Source organism: Zosterops lateralis, assembly GCF_965231275.1.
Source record: "Zosterops lateralis genome assembly, chromosome: 31".
Lineage (NCBI taxonomy): Eukaryota > Metazoa > Chordata > Aves > Passeriformes > Zosteropidae > Zosterops > Zosterops lateralis.
Genome location: NC_139791.1, coordinates 4575398 through 4593538, shown reverse-complemented (window position 1 = coordinate 4593538; position 18141 = coordinate 4575398). Strand labels below are relative to the sequence as shown.

Here is an 18141-nt window from a genome sequence, read left to right as displayed (position 1 = left end):
ACATGGTAACAATGAAGAACAGGAACAATTTGTTAGTAGAACGTGTGAACGAGTTAAACTTGTTAGCCTTTTTAAGCCAACTGTCTTTGCTCTAAGAGCATAATGTCAATTCTGCTTAAACGAGCTTTGACAAATTGGGTTATTTTGTTAAGTAAACAAGGGCCAAACACGAGGGCAAGCAATATGGTAACCACTGGTCCAATTAGAGTGGAGACAATGGGGGCGATCCAAGGGTGTTGATTAAAAAGGGAATCGAACCAGTTTCGCTGCTGGAACTCTTGGCCACGGCGTATAAGTCTTTCTTTAAGTTCTGCCATGGATTGTCGGATGGGACCGGAATGGTTGACGTATGTGCAACATTCTTCATTCAAGGCAGCGCACAGTCCTCCCTGTTGCATCAGCAACAGCTCCAAACCTCGTCGGTTCTGCAGCACCATCTCCGATAGGGAGAACAGAGATTCCTCCAGTTTTAAAATGTTCTTGTGGATCTCAAGGAGATCTTCATCGATTGCTCGCTGGAGCTGCAACAGATTCTGTTTCTGTGTGACCAGCGAAGAGATACCTGTAGCTGCTCCTGTTCCACCTAGAGTCAAAAGTACTGCCAGGCTGGCAGCAGTTACCAGTTCTCGCTTTTTGCAATGGCGCTGTGCTTCGAAGTGGAGCATCACCTTGTCATCTGTGTGGTACAGGATCCTAGGGACGACAACGACTTCGACACAGAAATCGTTAGTTGCATCGAACTGTCTGATAGAGACACATGGGGTGATACCTGTGGCTTAGCAAGCCCACACACTCCCTGGTGCTGGAATGGCCCATGACTGTTGTCTGTCTAGGGTGATCGAGGCATTACAGCGCTGTTTGTTTTGAGTGGCAAGGGATCGGCTGCCAATGCACAGTCCGTAACCTGAGATCATTCCTAGAGTAATTCCCTTGCGGGAAGTGTCCCACTTACACTGTCTGGGATTGGCTTTTTTAGAATAGTCAAACATTGTGCTGACGCCTATTCCCTCGTAAAAGGGCGGTTTAGAGTCGTAGCACAACCAACAGGACTTGGTTAGGTTGGGGTGTGAGGAGTTTAGTGACAAGAAAGCAGCGTATAGCATTCAATCGAACAGACCCTGCGAGGAGACTTCGGGTCTGGGACTGGCTGGTACTGGATTGGGCTCTGCTGTTGCTACGAGCGGTTTTTCTTTTTGAGAAGTTATCAGCTCGTTGGGCCCTACTGCAAAGTATTGTCTGGGGGAAGGAGATCTGATAATTTGTATAACTGTGCCACGGTCATTGGGGTTCAGGCGTATGGGATCGTCTTCACGCTTATATACTGACCACAGTCTGCCTATCATCCAAGTTGGGTCTTGGGGTTGCAGTACTGTGACTGTGAGGTGAGTGCAATTTCCTGGGGGTCGACCTTGATAGGTACTTCTTGATATGCAACTGTTAGGCCAACTTGTTACTTTTAGGAACTCATCCTCCTTCGGAGGCTTCCACCGGTTGCCTGTTACTATAGTTTCACAACCCCAATACCTACAGAACCAATAACCTGGGTGAGTGCAATAACTCTTTCCGGGGTTGTTGCTTGGACACCAGTATGTCCCTTCTTTAATAACTTTGGCCTTACCGGATTGGTCGCTCATGAAGATGTTGGTCAGACGCACAGTCCACCCGGGTGAGTTGGTTTCGGACTGGCCTATAACGTCGCCGGTGATAAAGTTCCTAAAGGTCCAAATGGTGGGCTGGTAGGGATGATTACCTGCGCCAAGGTGAACTGATGGCAGCGCCAAGGTGAACTGATGGCAGCGCAAAGCAGATGCACAAAAACACTGGAAATATTCGCGCTGCAGCCTCCGGCAGGTCTGCGAGTGCTGTTTGCACCTTTCCCCAGTCTGTCAGGGGCATGGACTTAGTCTTTTTTCTATGCACATGCCGCACGGGCAAGTCTGTTTGTTTAAAGAAAACTGCCGGTGTGGCCTCTGTGTCTGAACTGGAATCTGAATCATGACTAGACTCTTCACTAGTGTGGCAATGTCCCTTGTATTCAAATCCCTTCCACCACCCCTCTTGAGCTGGCTTTGAGGCCCACTCTGCCTCCTCCTCCTCCAAGTGAGAGGAAGTGGACTGTTCGGAGACTTCCTGTCTCCTGTGCTTTTTGGTCTGGCTCCGCCCTCTGGGTTTCTGGTGGGCAGGTGCACCACTCCTCCTGCTCCGCCTCCTTTCCAGAGGCATCTCTGCCTTATAAGGAATGGCTGGTGAACTCGTCCTCCGATTGGGCTCCGATTTCCACTCCCCTCCGCGGACTGCACCTCCCTCCCTGTGATCCAGACCGCGTGTGTCTGTGGCAGGAAATATCACGGGGCTCCGCCCTTCTTCTTCTGTCTTGGCGTCATGTTGTGGCACATAGGGAGGTAGCTTTAAGTCAATCTGCTTTAAATCTGCACCGACAACATTCTCCCTTGGGCTTGGGGGGTGATCGCGATTTTCCGATGGGTTAGAACTGACCGCGGAATGAGGCTTTGGGACGGGGGATGGGGATCACGATCGTGAAAGCGTGTTAGTTTCAAGCGCCCGTTCGTTCTCCACGCAAACACTCTCGAACGCAGATCGTGAAAGATTGTTAGTTTCAAGCACCCATTCTTTCTCCGCGCAAACATTCCCAAACGCGGTTTGTGTGGTGGCTCCGACTCCCAGCTTTGGAGTTAACCTCAAGCATTGCTGAGCTGCCGCCCACGTTTCCTGCTCTTCCAGCGCTTTCTGTAGCGCTTGCATCACTTTGCCCCAGCTCTTAAGATTTTTGCTGGTATCATAAACAATGACATCCCTTGCAAGGACCTTAGTACACCTCTCCCAGCATTCTGAATGCAGAATGTCGACAGGATGATCAATGGCTCCCAATGTTAAAAGCCGCTTAACCGCAGCATCAAAATCTTTAGCTTTACATTTAATTCCCCACTGTTCATAAATTTCTGAAATTACCCTGCCAAGCGTTTCCATGCTGGTGGTACTGAGGATCTCCTCCACCAGAGTCAGCCTGCTGCTCTGGTCGTCTCTCACTTCCAGCGTGTCTCCCGTCGCCCGGAGCGCACACGCACCCGTGTGTCTGGGGGCGCTCCCGGGTTTCGGCACCACTATGTTGCCTCTACGGTGCGAGGCAGTGTGACCTGGTCACTCAGGAGACCACGGCGAACTTACAAACTGGCTGGACAGACCACCTGTGACACCAATGTGGTGAACGGCAGAATGCAATTTATTTCTTGCGGGCGTCCGCTTAAATAACCGCGGTGCGCCCACGTGATTCTCCTGAAAGATGATTGACACCAGGGTTGCAGGGTAACGCCATGGAGAGGAAGGGGACCCTACCTCCTCGTACATCCCGAGATCTTCCGGGCGATTTAGGCTAACTACACCCCCCCTTCATCTCTTATCTGTTCTTCTCCAGGTGTTAATGACAGAGTGCCCAGGATTCACCTTGTCAGTCAGCTCTGGCTGAGACTGCTGCTCAGGCTCAGCACATCAGCAGGCAGGAGCAGGGCTGAGCCTGGCCATGCTGGACATGCTGCACATCCCCGAGGAGGAGAGGCAGAGCCCGGGACAGGTCTGCAGCTGTGACAGGTGAGCCGGGCTGGGGGGACAAGGTGGCACCCACGGGACAGCCCAGCATGGCTGGGGACAGCCTGGCAGCCACTGGAAAGCCTGACAGACACAGGGACATTGTGATACTTACGGAGACAGTCTGGCACCTGTTGGGAGACCCCGACATCCATGGGGACATCCTGGCATCCCTGGGAACAGCATGACATCCTTGGGGACACTCCACCACCCACCTCTGCCTCCTGTCCCTGGTGGCTCTGAGGCGCTGCCGGTGGCTGTGGGAGGGGTCCTGTGGCCTGGAGGGGAAGGAGGACAGCGGTGTCACCCCGGCGGTGTCCCCAGAGAAGCTCCAGCACTTGTGTGACAGCCCCGACATCGCCGACATCAGCACCGAGCAGGCGGCGAGCCGGGAGGGCGGCCCCGTGGCGAAGCGGCTCGTCCCCCTCCCCAAGGCGGACAAGCGGGTGCTGGGGAGCCGGGGGGGTTTGGGGAGCCCCCGGGGGCTCGGGGGGACGTGGAGCTGCCGCCCCGCCTGGCGCAGGAGGGGGAGTTGCCCGAGCTGCGGGATGCTCGTTCCTTGGGGCTGCTCCTCGATGGCCACTCCCGGCTGGGGGCGGGTGCCCAGCGCTCCTTCTGCAGGGAGGTGGCCCCTGCCCGGCTCCGGGGGGACGTGGCAAAGCAGTGCCACGGGCCCCTCGGGGCCTGCCGGGAGCCCCTGAGCAGCCCCGAGCCGGCGGTGCCGGGGGAAGGGAGGTGACAGAATCCCCCCGGGAGGGCCGGGTCCCCATCCCGCCCCCTGGGCACCCCGGGAGCTGCGGGGCTTGGGGACACCGTGGTGAGGGGTGGGCACAGGGGTGGGCACGGGGGGTCCTGGGGTGTCCCCGAGGGGGACCAGGGCCATCCCTGCCCTTGGCAGCGCCGAGTTGGCTGTGACCGAGCTGGAGGCGGCCGGGGGTGCCCCGGAGCTGTCCCTGCTGTGCCGCAGCCCCCGGGCCTTGGACGCTTCCCTGCTGAGCGTCTGCGTCCAGGTGAGACCCCCAGGGCAGCGCCGGGGGTTTGGGGGGCCGGGGGCGCGCAGGGCCCCGTCCCCGGGAGGGAAACACAGCCCTGGCCCCCGCGGGGACGGTGACACGGGCATGGGCACAGCCCTGGGGCTGCTGCGGGCACCCGCGGGGCAGGAGGGGTTTGGGGGCTCCCGGGGGTCCCCGCCCCGCTGAGCCCGGCGGTGGCTCCACAGCCGCGCTCCGGCCGGGATTCCAAGCGGTGCCGGCTCCGCCGGGACCAGGACGGACACTTGTGGCTGTTGGGGCTGGCGCCGAGGTTCTGCAGCCTGCGAGAGCTGCTGGGCACCTCCGGGCACTGGGGGCTGCAGGCACAGGGGCCCAAATGCTCCTGGAGGCTGCCAGCTTGTCCTGCCCCAGAGGTGACACTGGGGGACATTGCAGAGAGGGGCTGTGAGGTCACAGAGTGGCAGTGATGTCCCAGAGAGGGCTGTGTGATGTCCCAGAGGGGGCTGTGTCATAGAGGCACCTCTGTGGCTGTGTGTCTCGGGGTTTTAATCTGGTTGTTTCCTCACCCGAGATTCCAAGGCTGGGTGGTGGCTCGTGTGGGCACGAAGGGAGTGATTTTCCCTCTTGACCTCTGAAGGATTTAGGGTCTGTTGTCTGACTCTGTGTCTCTGTGTTCTGTGCTCAGCTCGGTGCTTGGTGTTCGGTGCGCGAGAATGATGTGGAGTCTCAAGGTCTTGGTTTTCTGGTTTCTCGCGTTGTTTATTAGTTCTTATCTTACAATTCTCTGTGTCCGGCCAAGATGTTCACAGCAGCCTGGACACGAGGTGACTCCCCTTCCCCTGTGTCCTGCCATGATGTCCACAGCAGCTCGGACACAAGGCGACTCCCCCCGTGATGGGAGGTCGCTACCTCTTATACAGATAACTACGTACCCATTGTTTACAATTCTATGCCAATGTCTATCACCTATACTAACAGGGTCATTTCTACTTTGATCCAATCCACTGAAACTATTTTGTGCCCACGTCACTGCAGAAGATGGATGCCAAGGGAGAAGAAGAAGAACCCAGGGCACCGCCCTAAAATCACCATCTTGTCCCTTTGCATCTACATTCTAAAAATCCAAAACTACAAAATCTTCTGCACAGTGATAACTACACTACTCTCAGTAACACCGTTGTGACTTGCAATTCTTCTCTGTGTTAGATGATTTTCACATGGACCAAAATCGAAGACTGTGTCTTTCTGGGCTCTGTGCCAGGCAAACCCCCCTGCACAGACCCCAGACCTTCTTTTTTGGGTCCCAGGCCTCTCTACCGAGGTCTGTGACTTCCCAGGGCACCCAGAGGGATGCCCTGGACTCCAACAGTGTGTGACAGAGGCACAGAGCAGCTGTGATGTAAGAAAGGGGGCTGTGGGACATCACAGAATGGGTTGAGTGAGGTCAGAGAGTGGGCTATGACATCACAGAGTGAGCTATGACATCACAGAGTGGGTTATGTGAAGTCATTGATTAGCCATGGCATAATAGAAGGGACTATGTGACATCAGAGACCAGGCTTTGACATCACAGGGCAGCTGTGTGACAACACAAAGAGACATGTAACATCACAGGGTAAGTTATAACATTACAGACCCAGCTGAGACATCACTCTTAAATCATATAGGGTGACAGAGTGACATCACAGAGCAGGATGTAATGTCACAGAGTGGGCTGTACCATGAAATTGCAGCTTTGTGACATCACAAAGCAGTCTGTGACATCACAAAAGGCTGTGACATCACAGAGCAGAATGTGACATCACAAAGCAGTCTCTGACATCACAAGGGAGGCTGTGACATCACAGCAGGGCTGTGTGAGGTCACTGGGTTGGTCACTCTGCCCCAGCCCCACTCACATTTCCCCCCAGAGAAGTCTCCCCAGCTGCTCGTGCCCAGCAGGGTCCCCTGTCCCCCTGGGTCCCCCCTGCCCCCAGCACTGCAGCCTCCCCCAAGGATGTTCCACAAATCAACCCCCAGAGCCTGACACGGGGACAAGGGGCTGGGCTGTGTGACCAGGACATCAAGGACAGGGATTATCCAGGTCACTGTGGCCTGGGTTCGCTTCCCCAGGGCAGGAAAGATGTCTGGCAGCTGCAGCAGGGTTAGGGAAGGGCTCCAAGGTGGGGCTGGAGCCCTTGGGCTGTGAGGAGAGGCTGAGGGAGCTGGGCTTGTCCAGCCCTGAGCAGGGAAGGCTGAGGGGCTCCTGATCCCAGCCTGGCAGTGCCAGCCAGGAGGTGATGGAGAACACAGAGCCAGGCTCTTCTCTGGGGGCCTGGTGGGAGACAACAGACAATGGGTGGAAGGGGCAAGAGGGGAGGTTCAGGCAGGACAGGAGGAGATGAAATGAGTCAGGCTGGTTTCAGCATTTACTCACCACCAAAAGCAGCCTGACTTCCTTCTCCATCCACCACTGACAGCTTTGCAAATCAGGAATTGTTCAGGTTGTTTTATCTCCACTTCATGCAGAGCATCCTGATTCAACAACTGAACTGTGTTTATATCTATCACAGAATCATCTTTGTCTAAAATTGGTTTTGTACAGAAATCCCTTGTGAATGGTGGACATGGCAGATGTTGCTGGGACATCTGACACGGCTGAGGGAAGAGCTTCAATGTTTCTTAAATTGTATCATGTTTAATTTTTTTATGTTGACAATGAAGAGACATTTTCTGTTCCTCAGAGTCCCACCAGTTCCCAACCCAAAGGACACAAACCCGTTGAGTTGTGGTTCCCACTTGCACCTCACTCCACACTCACAGCAGAGCTGCCTTGTCCCAGAAAGTCCCTGGCAATGCAGGGATGAAGGGAACAGGACAGGCTGTGGGGATCACGGGCAGGGCACACGCAGGGATTTGGGGTGGTTGTGTGTCGTCCCTGAATTTCTTGGTTTCAAGTGTTTGAGTCTTTGCAGCAGCTTCTCACGCTGCTTCATGTAAACAATATGTATTCTTAGAATTTATCTGTATGTTTTGCATTTTTGTTCTCTGAGAGAGAACTTGACTGATGGTCATATTGACCAATGGAGTCAGGAGGTTGTAACCTCCTTGGGCCAATCTTGGCCCTCTGTACAAAATGTATATAAGCCTTTGGAGTCAGATAATAAAGAGCTTTCCATGTTTCACCAAGCTGCTGCCTGCTGTCCTCTGTGAGGGTCCACTCCCACGTCACAACGTGTTGCCCCTCTAAAGACACAGGGTAACAGTTGTGAGCCCAGGGCAGGAGCCGGCCCTTGGCCTTGCTGAACCTCACCCAATTGTCCTGGGCCCATGGCTGCAGCCTGTCCAGATCCCTCTGCAGAGCTTCCTGCCCTCCAGCACAGCCACACTCCCACCCAGCCTGGGCTCACTGGGAACTGACTGAGGGTGCCCTCGGTGCCTCATCCAGATCATCCATCAAGAGATTTAACTGACCTGGCCCCAATCCTGAACCCTGGGGACACGCCTGGATGTGACTCCATTCCCCAGCACTCCTTGGGCCTGGCCATCCAGACAGAGTTGGACCCAGGCAACAGATGCTGCAGAGGGTGCTGGATTCAGTTCCTGTGAGCCCAGAATATTGGGATTAGTGCAGCTGTAGCTCTGCACAAGGGAGCTCTTCATCCACTTTCTCTCTTTTCCTCTCTGTGGGCTTGGAGAGAGCTCCTTACTTCAGAATGTCACTAATGTGTGCAAAGAGCAAATGTGGACAGACTTGGGGCAGGGAGGGTTTGGGGCATCTTGGGATCTGTGCTGGGCACAGAATGTATTTACCATTGGTCTGAGACCGTCTGATGTGGAAAGTGGATCTAATAGGCAGCAGAGGAATGACTTTTGCTTGTTATGGAGCTGTGCCTTCCCTTGGTTTTGTTTGCTAACAATAAATGAACATCCCTGTGTGTCTCAGGCAGCTCCTTTTGCAAGGAAAGCAGGTGGGAGTTGGTGCCAAGGAGCTGAAAGCTGCACGTGCAGCCTGGAGTGGAGGAAGCTGAGATTCGCACAAGGCTGCTCTGAGTGCCAGGGGCTGGATGAGGGAAATGGTGGGGTGGGGATAGGGACAAAGTGTGATTGATTGTCAGCCATGAAGGGTCTTGATTTTCAGATCTATTCAGATGGCACGAGACAGTGCTGGGGATCAATATCAGCTGGGGATTGCAGATATCCATCTATAAACCGAAAAAAAAGCCTGCGCAAGACAAGTCAATTCTCTCTTCATTCCTTTCAATATCATATATTCACTTTGAATATAATTCTGAAATCTGTCTAATAAACCACAGAAGAATTGAAGACTTGAGTTATTCCCAGAGGCTTGTCTTGTTTGGGTGTTTTGAACAAATGTTAATGAGCCTTTGTCAATGAATTTCTCATCTGAAGAGCTCAAGAAAGAAGAGGCATCTGGAAAAGGAAAATTCATCAGCAACCTGCAAGTGGCTGAGGATCCATCCTGATCAGAGCAGCAATGAACAGAAATGGGCAGAGCTTTGTGGCTGCCCCAGCTCTGGGATGGGCCCTGGGCCTGGAGCAGGAACAGCTCCTGAGGGCCACAAGGGCACAAGGGGCTGTTGTGCTGGCCTGGGCAGATGGGATGGCAGCAGGGGCTGCAGAGCTCTCAGCATCTCCTGCAGAGGAGAGCAGGGCACCCAGGGAGCCTCCTTTTCCTTTGGCCAGGCAGGTTCCCCCATGGCTGGGGCTGAGCCCTGTGTGAGCTGCAGCTGCTGCTGTGCCCTTGAGAGGGGCTGAGGCCGTGGGGCCCCTGCCCAGAGCAGCCTGGGCTGAGCAGAGCTGTGGGGCCAGAGCCGGCTGGGCTGTGCTGGGGAGAGGCCCTTGGTGCTGCACAGAGCTCAGGGCAGCTGGCAGAGCTGGCAGGGAGCTGGGCTGGGCTGAGAGAGCCTGGCCCAGAAACCATCAGTGTCCATCTCAGCCTGGGGGAGCGTGCAGGGGCCAGGAAAAGGACCCCTTGGGTCCACAAGTTCTCTGTGTGGGAGCTGAGCTTATGGCCCCTTGAGCCCTCCCTAGTCCTGGGGGTGCACGTCCAGCTCCAGAGGAGGTGGGACAACTGGGAGAAAAGACAATTCCTGCTGGATTCTTTACTGTGTTTGCTTATACAGGTGACCTGGATCCATATGTAGAGGAGGTGTTTTGTGTCAGATAATGCTGGTAGAATTATTTTTTTTTTTCTATTGGTGAAAATAATATTTTATGCATAATACACAATGAGAAAAAAAAAAGACACCTATGATCAAAAGACCATCTGAGTTTTTCAAGAGATGAGTCATTGATGTTCCAGTAGTCAAACCTGTTCAAATCCTTTCCTCAGTGCATCTTTGAGAGGCGAAGGCCAGCCAGAGCTCTCTTTTCTGGTAGGTTTTGTCTGGGAGAACCCTTGCAGACAGGGAATTTTTCAGAGGGAGTATATCAATTTTGGCTGTGGGCACCTGGAAAGATGGACAGTTCAGAATCAGAATCAGAATCAGAATCAGAATCAGAATCAGAATCAGAATCAGAATCAGAATCATTACATTGGAAGAGACCTCCAGGATCATCAAGTCCAACCCAACCCTAACCTCAACTAAACCATGGCACCAAGTGCTACATCCAGACTTTTCTTAAACACATCCAGAGATGGTGAATCCACCACCTCCCCAGGTAGACCATCCAAATACTTTATTACTCCTTCTGTAAAAAACATTTTCCTGATATCCAGCCTATATTTTCCTTGGCACAGCTTGAGACTGTGTCCTCTCCTACTGTCAGTTGCTGCCTGGGAAAAAAGAACAACCCCCACTTGACTACAACCAACTTTCAGGAAGCTTTAGAGAGTGATAAGGTCCCCTCTGAGTCTTCTCCAGGATAAACAATCCCAGCTCCCTCAGTCATTCCTCACAGGAGTTGTGTTCTAAGCCCCTCACCAGCCTCGTTGTCTCCTCTAGACATGCTCAAGAGTCTCAATGTCCTTCCTAAAATGAAGGGCCAGAACTGGACACAGCACTCAAGGTGCAGCCTCACCAGCCCTGAGTACAGGGAAAGAATGACCTCCCTGCTCCTGCTGGCCACACCATTCCTGATCCAGGCCAGGTGCCATTGGCCTTCTTGGCCACCTGGGCACACTGCAGGCTCATGTTCAGTTGGCTGTTGACCAGAACCCCCAGGAAACTTTCTGCCTGTCCACTGTTCAGCCAAGAGCACTGCAGGAGGTTATCGTGGCCAAAATGCAGGACTTGACACTTGGACTTATTAAACTTCATCCTATTAGACTCTGCCCACCCATCCAATCATTCCAGGTCTCTCTGCAGAGCCCTCCTACCTGCCAACAGATTGATACACACTCTCAGCTTAGTGTCATCTACAAATTTACTAATGAAATACTCAATACCCTCATCCATGTCATCAATACAAATATTAAACAAAACTGGCCCCAATACGGAACCATGAGGGACACCACTGGTGACTGTCCCCAGCTGGATGCAGCACCATTCCCCACCACTCTCTGGGCCTGGCCATGCAGCCAGTTCCTAACCCAGCAAAGAGTGCTCCTGTCCAAGCCGTGGGCTGCCAGCTTATCCAGGAGTGTGCTGTGGAGGCAGTGTCAAAGGCCTTGCTGAAGTCCAAACAGACATCCACAGCCCTTCCTGCATCCACCAGGCAGGTCACCTGGTCATAAAAGGAGATCAGGTTGGTCAAACATGACCTACCCCTCCTAAACCTGTGCTGGCTGGGTCTGATACCCCGGCCATCCTGTAGGTGCTGCGTGATGACACTCAATATAAACTGCTCCATTATCTTACCTAGTACTGATGTCAAGCTAGCTGGCCTGTAATTACCAGGATCCTCCTTCCCACCCTTCTTGTGAATGGGTGACACACTGGTCAGCTTCCAGTCCTCTGGAACCTCACCAGTGAGCCAGAACTGTTGTTAAATGATGGAGAGTGGCTTCACAAGCTCATCTACCAGATCCCTCATCACCCTGGGGTGGATCCCATCTGGGCCCACAGATTTATGAACATACAAGCAGCTCAGCAGTTCTCTGACTGCATCCTCCTGGATAACATGAGAACCACTCTATTCTCTGACACCATCCACTGTCCACGATTCTTTTTCCATATGAAAGAAAGCACTGAGCCCCAGTGTTCCAGGGGCTGATGAGAGACAGCCCTCAGCATTCCAAGATCAGCTGGACCTGTCAGGTGGCCCCTGGGAGGCCAAACCAGCCAGATCTGTTCCATGTTCCCTTGGTTCCATGAGGCCCCAGAGTGTCACAATGTTCTCCTTGCTTCTGAGGTGTCACAATGGCCCCTTTGCTTCCATGAGGCCCAGCAGGGTCACAATGGCCCTTTGGTTCTGTGGGGCCCTGCAGTGTCACCATGGTCTCCATGATTCCAGGGGGCCTTGCAATGCCACAATGGTCTCCGTGGATCCACAGTGCCCTGCAGGATCACAATGGCCCTTTGGTTCCACGAGGCCCTGGAATGCAACAATGGCCTCTTGGTTCCACAAGGCCCTGCTGCTTCACACTGGCCCCTTGGGACCATGCAGCCCAGCAGTGCCACAGTGATCCCCTTGGTTCCATGAATTCCCACAGTGTAACAATGGTCCCTTGGATCCATAAGGCCCTGAAGTGTCACCATGGTCTCCATGATTCCATATTGTCCTGCAGTGCCAAAGTGACCCCTTGGTTCTGTTGAGCTCCTCAGGATCACAATGGCCCCTTGGTTCCTTGAGCCCCAGCTGTGTCACACTGGCCTTTTGCTTCCATGGGGTCCCACAGTGTCACAGTTGTCCCCTCTTCCTTCCATGAGGCCTTGCAGTGTCACAGGGGTCCCCTTGGTCCTGCAGTATCACAATGGACCCTTGGTTCAATGGGGACACAATGTCAGAAGGGTCTCCTTGGTTCCACAAGGTCCTGCAGAGGGTCTTGGTTCAATGAGGCCTCAAAGTGTCATAAAGTTCTCCAGGATTCCATGAGGCCCCACAGTGTCACAATGGACCTTTGGTTTCATGGGATCCTGCACTATTACATGAATCCTTAGTTCCATGGGGCCCTGCAGTGTCACAATGGACTCCTTGGTTCAATGGTGCCACACAGTGCCACAATTGTCCCTTGGTTCCAATAAGCCCACAGTGTAACTATGGACCCCTTGGTTCCACAAGGCTTTGAAGTGCCACAATGGCCCTTTGGTTTCACAGGGCCTCAAGGTGTACAAATGTCCTCCAGGGTTTCATGAGGCCCTGCTGTGTCACAATGGACCTGTGGTTCCACGATGCCCCAGAGTGTCACAATGGTCTCCTTGTTTCCACAGTGTCACAATGGACCCTTCATCCCATGGAGACCCACAGTGTTCTCTGTGGTCCCCTTGATTCCATGAGGCCCTGCCATGCTCTCATGGCCCATTGGTTCCAGTGGGTCCCAAAGTGTCAGAATTGTCTCCACGGTTCCATGAGGCCCCACAATGTCACTGTGGTCCCCTTGGTTCCACAGGGCCCCACAGTGTAACAATGGACTCTTGGTTCCAGGAGGTTCCTCAGTCACAGTGGCCCCTTGGCTCCATGTGGCCAATCGGTGTCACAGTTGACTTGTGGTTCCATGAGCTTCCATAGTGCCAACAACAATCTCCTTTGTTCCACAGTGTCATCATGAACCCTTTGTTCCATGACATCACAGAGTATTACATGGTCATATTGTTTCTCTGAGGTGCTGCAGTGTCACAATGGCTTCCTTGGTTTCACGAGGCCCCACAGTGTCTCCAAGGTCTCTTTGCATCTGCATTGTCACAATGGACCTTTCATTCCATGCAGCCCCAGTGTGTCACAATGGCCCCTTGGTTCCATTAGTTTCTATACTATTAACAATGGTTTCATTGTTCAAACAAGGCTTTGCTGTGTCACAATGGCCCCTGGGCTCCATGAGGTTCCAGAGTATCACAATGGTCTCCTTGGGTCTGCAGTATCGCAATGGACCACTGGATCCATGTGTGAAAGCAGAGAACCCCCTAAAAATAACAGGAAGCTGGACAGATCCAGCCAATATTGTTAATGCTACGTTCTCTGTTTATTCTGTCTAAAATGGCAGGTTATATACACTTATATATAGTTTACAATTACAAATACATTCTCAGTGGTACATGGCATAAGAAAAAAATTCAAACAGACATTGTTTATTTCATGCTTAAGGTGGCTAGAGTGTTCACACTACCAACTATACCTATTAATATCTAGAAAAACCACTCTCCCGCACTGATACCTTAACATAATTTCTAACTGTGCCACAGGCTTCACAGGCCTGATTTTTGGGGCCCAGGCTGCGGTAGCTCAAACCTCAATCTAAATATAAATCATGCCCTCATTCTCTGAGAAATTCTGCTACACATGTGGCCTGCTGTGTCAAAAAGTATTTTGGTTTCATGTAGTTCCAAGGTGTCACAGTAGACTCCTTGGTTCTGTGAGGCCTCACTGTCACCAAATTTATGAAATATGAGAATAAGACTGCTTAACATGCATTTGGTGTTAAAGAGGGGATCACTTATTCAGGGTCAGGTCTAACATGTGGTAACTCATAACCTTACATGGACATGTGATTCTAAAAGAGTATTACTTCTGTACAGTTGTTACACGTGCATTACCATTTAGCCATTACCATAAAACCCACCCCGTATTCCCAGATTCAGTCCTTGCTTTTTCTATCACTGCACTCTTGAGCCAGATGTCTTCTGCTTCTCTTACAACCATCCTTGCAGGGAAAGTAGACTCTGCATGCCTTGTTACTGTGCTAAAAATTCACAGGCATTGTAAAAATGCAATGAACCCTTTAGGTATGAAGCCCAATGCTATGTGTGGCCAGGCAGAGGCAGGCAGGAGGCAGAGCTGTCAGCAAAGGAAGGGCCCAGCCAGGTGGGGCAGCCGGGGAATGACGACAGCCTGCAGGGACAGAGGCGCAGGGCATGGACACCGTAGGACAGCCTGGGCTGCACAGGGCACAGGGATGGGCAGCAGCTGCAAGGCCCTGACACAGCCAACTCCTGCAGCACTTGGGCCATGGCTGCTGGGCCTGGGCCTGAGCCATGAGCAGGAGACAAGTGACCCTTGCAGCCCTGGGGCCTCATTGCCTCCTTGGCCCTGCTCAGCAGCCTGGCAGGGGCCACCCCATGGTGCTGCCCTTGGCATTGCACATCCCCACATCCCAGGGGCCTGGGAAGAGCCCTGAGCACTGAGGGAGGGACAGGATGTGCCTTGGCAGGGGCTGGGGCTCAGGCCTTGGCCCTTGGCATTCCTGAAACCCATCCAGGTTTGGTCAGCATCAGAGACACCTTTGCCTTGTTTGTTCCCACTTGTCATCACTGCCTGTAGTGTTCTGCTCTAACTGGAACCTGGGGACCTTTTCTCAGTTGTGTCCCTCAGTGGGACCCATTAAAACTTCAAGAAACTTTGGAGTTTGATCGTAACTTTTAATTCTTAAGAGGTTTGTTTAACTGACTCTCAGGGACTGATTTTCAGGGACTCATCACTAAACCTCCAAAAGGCTCATTAAAGTCCTTGTGCTGTGTCTGTGCTGCTGAGCTGGGCTGGGCTCCTGGCAAAGAGGCAGCTCCTGGCAAACAAGAAGAGATTCAAAAAGACATTTCTCCTGAGGAGCAGCTCCTCTCCCAGCCCAGCAGGGCTGAGGGCACTGCCTGCAGGTACCTGAGAGCAGTGAAGCAGACAGGGGCTTAAAGCAAATGGAAGGACAATTCTGAGCTTCTTCATGGAGAAATCTTCACCACTTCTGACACAGTAAGTCTCTGGCTTCAGGGATCTCCTAAAGCTGAGCCAGGACAGGACTGACAGCACTCTAAGGATGGCTCTGCTGCCCTTTCTGCTTTGGGGGAGGATGTGCTCCAGAGCGGGGCTGCCCTGGGCACCGTCAGAGGGACAGGGCAGGACGGCTCCTGCTGCCAGGGACGGCTGCAGGGGCTGAGGCTGGGGCTGCAGCCAGGGCTGCCCAGGGCTGTGGTGCAGAGCAGGTGCTGCAGCCCTGAGGGCTCTTGACCAGGCCAGGGGATGTGCCACCTGCCAGGGGCAGCTCTCAGCCTCCCTGGGAGCTCCCCATGGACTCTGGGGAGAAGTTGGAGGTTGAAGGAGCAACCCCCACCAGGGCAGATTCCTCCTGCTGTGGAGATGGTGCTGCATGGCCAGGGCTGCTCTCAGATTTCTCCTAAAGGAAAGGGAAAGGGGTTGTCAGGGTTCTCTGTGTCACTGAGACTCCATCACTGTCACCCTGGAGATAACCAGATTTGCCTCAGATCTCCCTCACAAAGTGCCTCCTCATCCTCCTCTGCCTACAGACAGCACCAGCAGCACCTTGGCTTGCAGCATCTCTGTTTGTCTGAGCTGCCCTTAAGGCCCTGGTGCCAGGGAGATGCCCCTGGGCAGTGGCCTGTGCTGGGAGGGGTGTGCAGGGCAGAGCTGAGCCCCCAGGGCTGGGCTGGGCTCTGAGAGTACTGGCAGGGACTAGGCTTGGATAGAGAGAAACAGCTCCCAGTAGGCTCAACTCCAGATAGCAGAGATGGAGATCATCCCTTGGAATGTGTCTCTGGCAAGCTGCAAAGGGAAAGAGAGGACGGTTTAGAAAAATTGACTTTGGACTCTTCAAAAAGACTACTTATTTTCCAAGAAAGTTTTAATTGCAATCACCCTGAAATTGAGGGAGATGTAATGAGCAAAGGGCACCTGTGTGTGACCAGCATCTTCGAGTGTACTGAGGCACAGGGAGTTCTGTTTTCCCTCTGGGCTACTCAGTGTTCATGCTAAGAGCAGTGCTTAAGATGAAGCAATAATTCAGCAGGCGCAGAAACCTGAACTCAAAAAAGTTAAGCAAAGTTCCCTGAAGGGAACAGAAATGATTTTGAGGGGATTCCAAATACAATATAAAGGACTGACTCAAGGAAATCTGTCTCAGCTTGTCAATGTCTTCTTTCAACAGCCCACCATGCCCAGAATGAAGAAATGTCCAACAGCAGCTCCATCAGCCACTTCCTCCTGCTGCCATTGGCAGACACGAGGCAGCTGCAGCTCCTGCACTTCTGCCTCTTCCTGGGCATCTCCCTGGCTGCCCTCCTGGGCAACGGCCTCGTCATCAGCGCCGTGGCCTGCGGCCACCACCTGCACAGCCCCATGTTCTTCTTCCTGCTCCACCTGGCCCTCACCGACCTGGGCTCCATCCTCACCACTGTCCCCAAAGCCATGCACAATTCCCTCTGGGACACCAGCAACATCTCCTACACAGGATGTGCTGCACAGGTCTTACTGATTTTCTTCTTCCTGGGGTCAGAGTTTTCCCTCCTGACAATCATGTGCTACGACCGCTACATGTCCATCTGCAAACCCCTGCACTACGGGACCCTCCTGGGCAGCAGAGCTTGTGCCCACATGGCAGCAGCTGCCTGGGCCAGTGCCTTTCTCAATGCTCTGCTGCACATAGCCAATACATTTTCCCTGCCCCTGTGCCATGGCAATGACCTGGGCCAGTTCTTCTGTGAAATCCCACAGATTCTCAAGCTCTCCTGCTCACACTCCAACCTCAGGGAACTTGGGCTTATTTCTGTTAGTATCTGCTTAGCTTTTGGCTGTTTTGTGTTCATTGTTTTCTCCTATGTGCAGATCTTCAGGGCTGTGCTGAGGATCCCCTCTGAGCAGGGACGGCACAAAGCCTTTTCCACCTGCCTCCCTCACCTGGCCGTTGTCTCCCTGTTCCTCAGCACTGCCGGCTTTGCCTACCTGAAGCCTCCCTCCATGTCCTCCCCATCCCTGGATCTGGCCCTGTCAGTTCTGTACTCGGTGGTGCCTCCAGCTCTGAACCCCCTGATCTACAGCCTGAGGAATCAGGAGCTCAAGGCTGCAGTGTGGACATTGATCACTGGGCAGTTTCAGAAACATTAAACTGCTGGCCAGTTTCTGCAAATCATTTGTAATAAAGCCATCTTTGATAGTTCTTGTTGGTCTGGCTGTGTTTTTTTCTCCCCTATGTTTTAGTTTTTCAATACTGTTGTCAAAGCAAGGCCATTGTTTGTGCCATTAATCATTTTGATTTTCTCCACCTTTGCTGACACCAGAAAGTGTTAATGAGGAGCTGTCTTCTTGGTGGCTCTAAATGAAATAAAGGATCTCCCAGCAATGTTTTCACAAATGATCCCTCTTTTGTTCCCTTCTCTGGAGTTGCAGCAGCAATGCCTGTGTGCAGAGCTGGAGGCAGGTCAGTGCTGGCACAGCAGCTGTGCTCCTACTGGCCACACCATTCCTGATCCAGGCCAGGGGCCATTGGCCTTCTTGGCCACCTGGGCACACTGCTGCCTCCTGTCCAGCCTGCTGTCCAGCACTGCCCCAGCTCCATTTCTGCCTGGCCACTCTCCAGCCACTCTGTCCCCAGCCTGGAGCACTGCAGGGGTTGTTGTGGCCAAAGGGCAGGACCCAGCCCTTGGTCTTGTTCAACCTCCCATGGTTGGATTTGGGCCCTGGATCCAGCCTGTCCAGGGCCCTGTGCACAGCCCTCCTACCCTCC

At 53.2% G+C, this 18141-nt stretch overlaps 1 protein-coding gene across 1 annotated transcript; it reads left to right on the top strand.

The window, feature by feature from the left end:
• Nucleotides 1-16589: 16589 nt before the first annotated feature.
• LOC310920672 (olfactory receptor 14J1-like) lies at nt 16590-17522 on the top strand (the record flags this gene model as incomplete). Its single annotated transcript, XM_083880734.1, has 1 exon — nt 16590-17522. One exon carries the CDS (start codon nt 16590-16592, stop codon nt 17520-17522), a length of 933 nt encoding a protein of 310 aa, XP_083736860.1.
• Nucleotides 17523-18141: the final 619 nt, after the last annotated feature.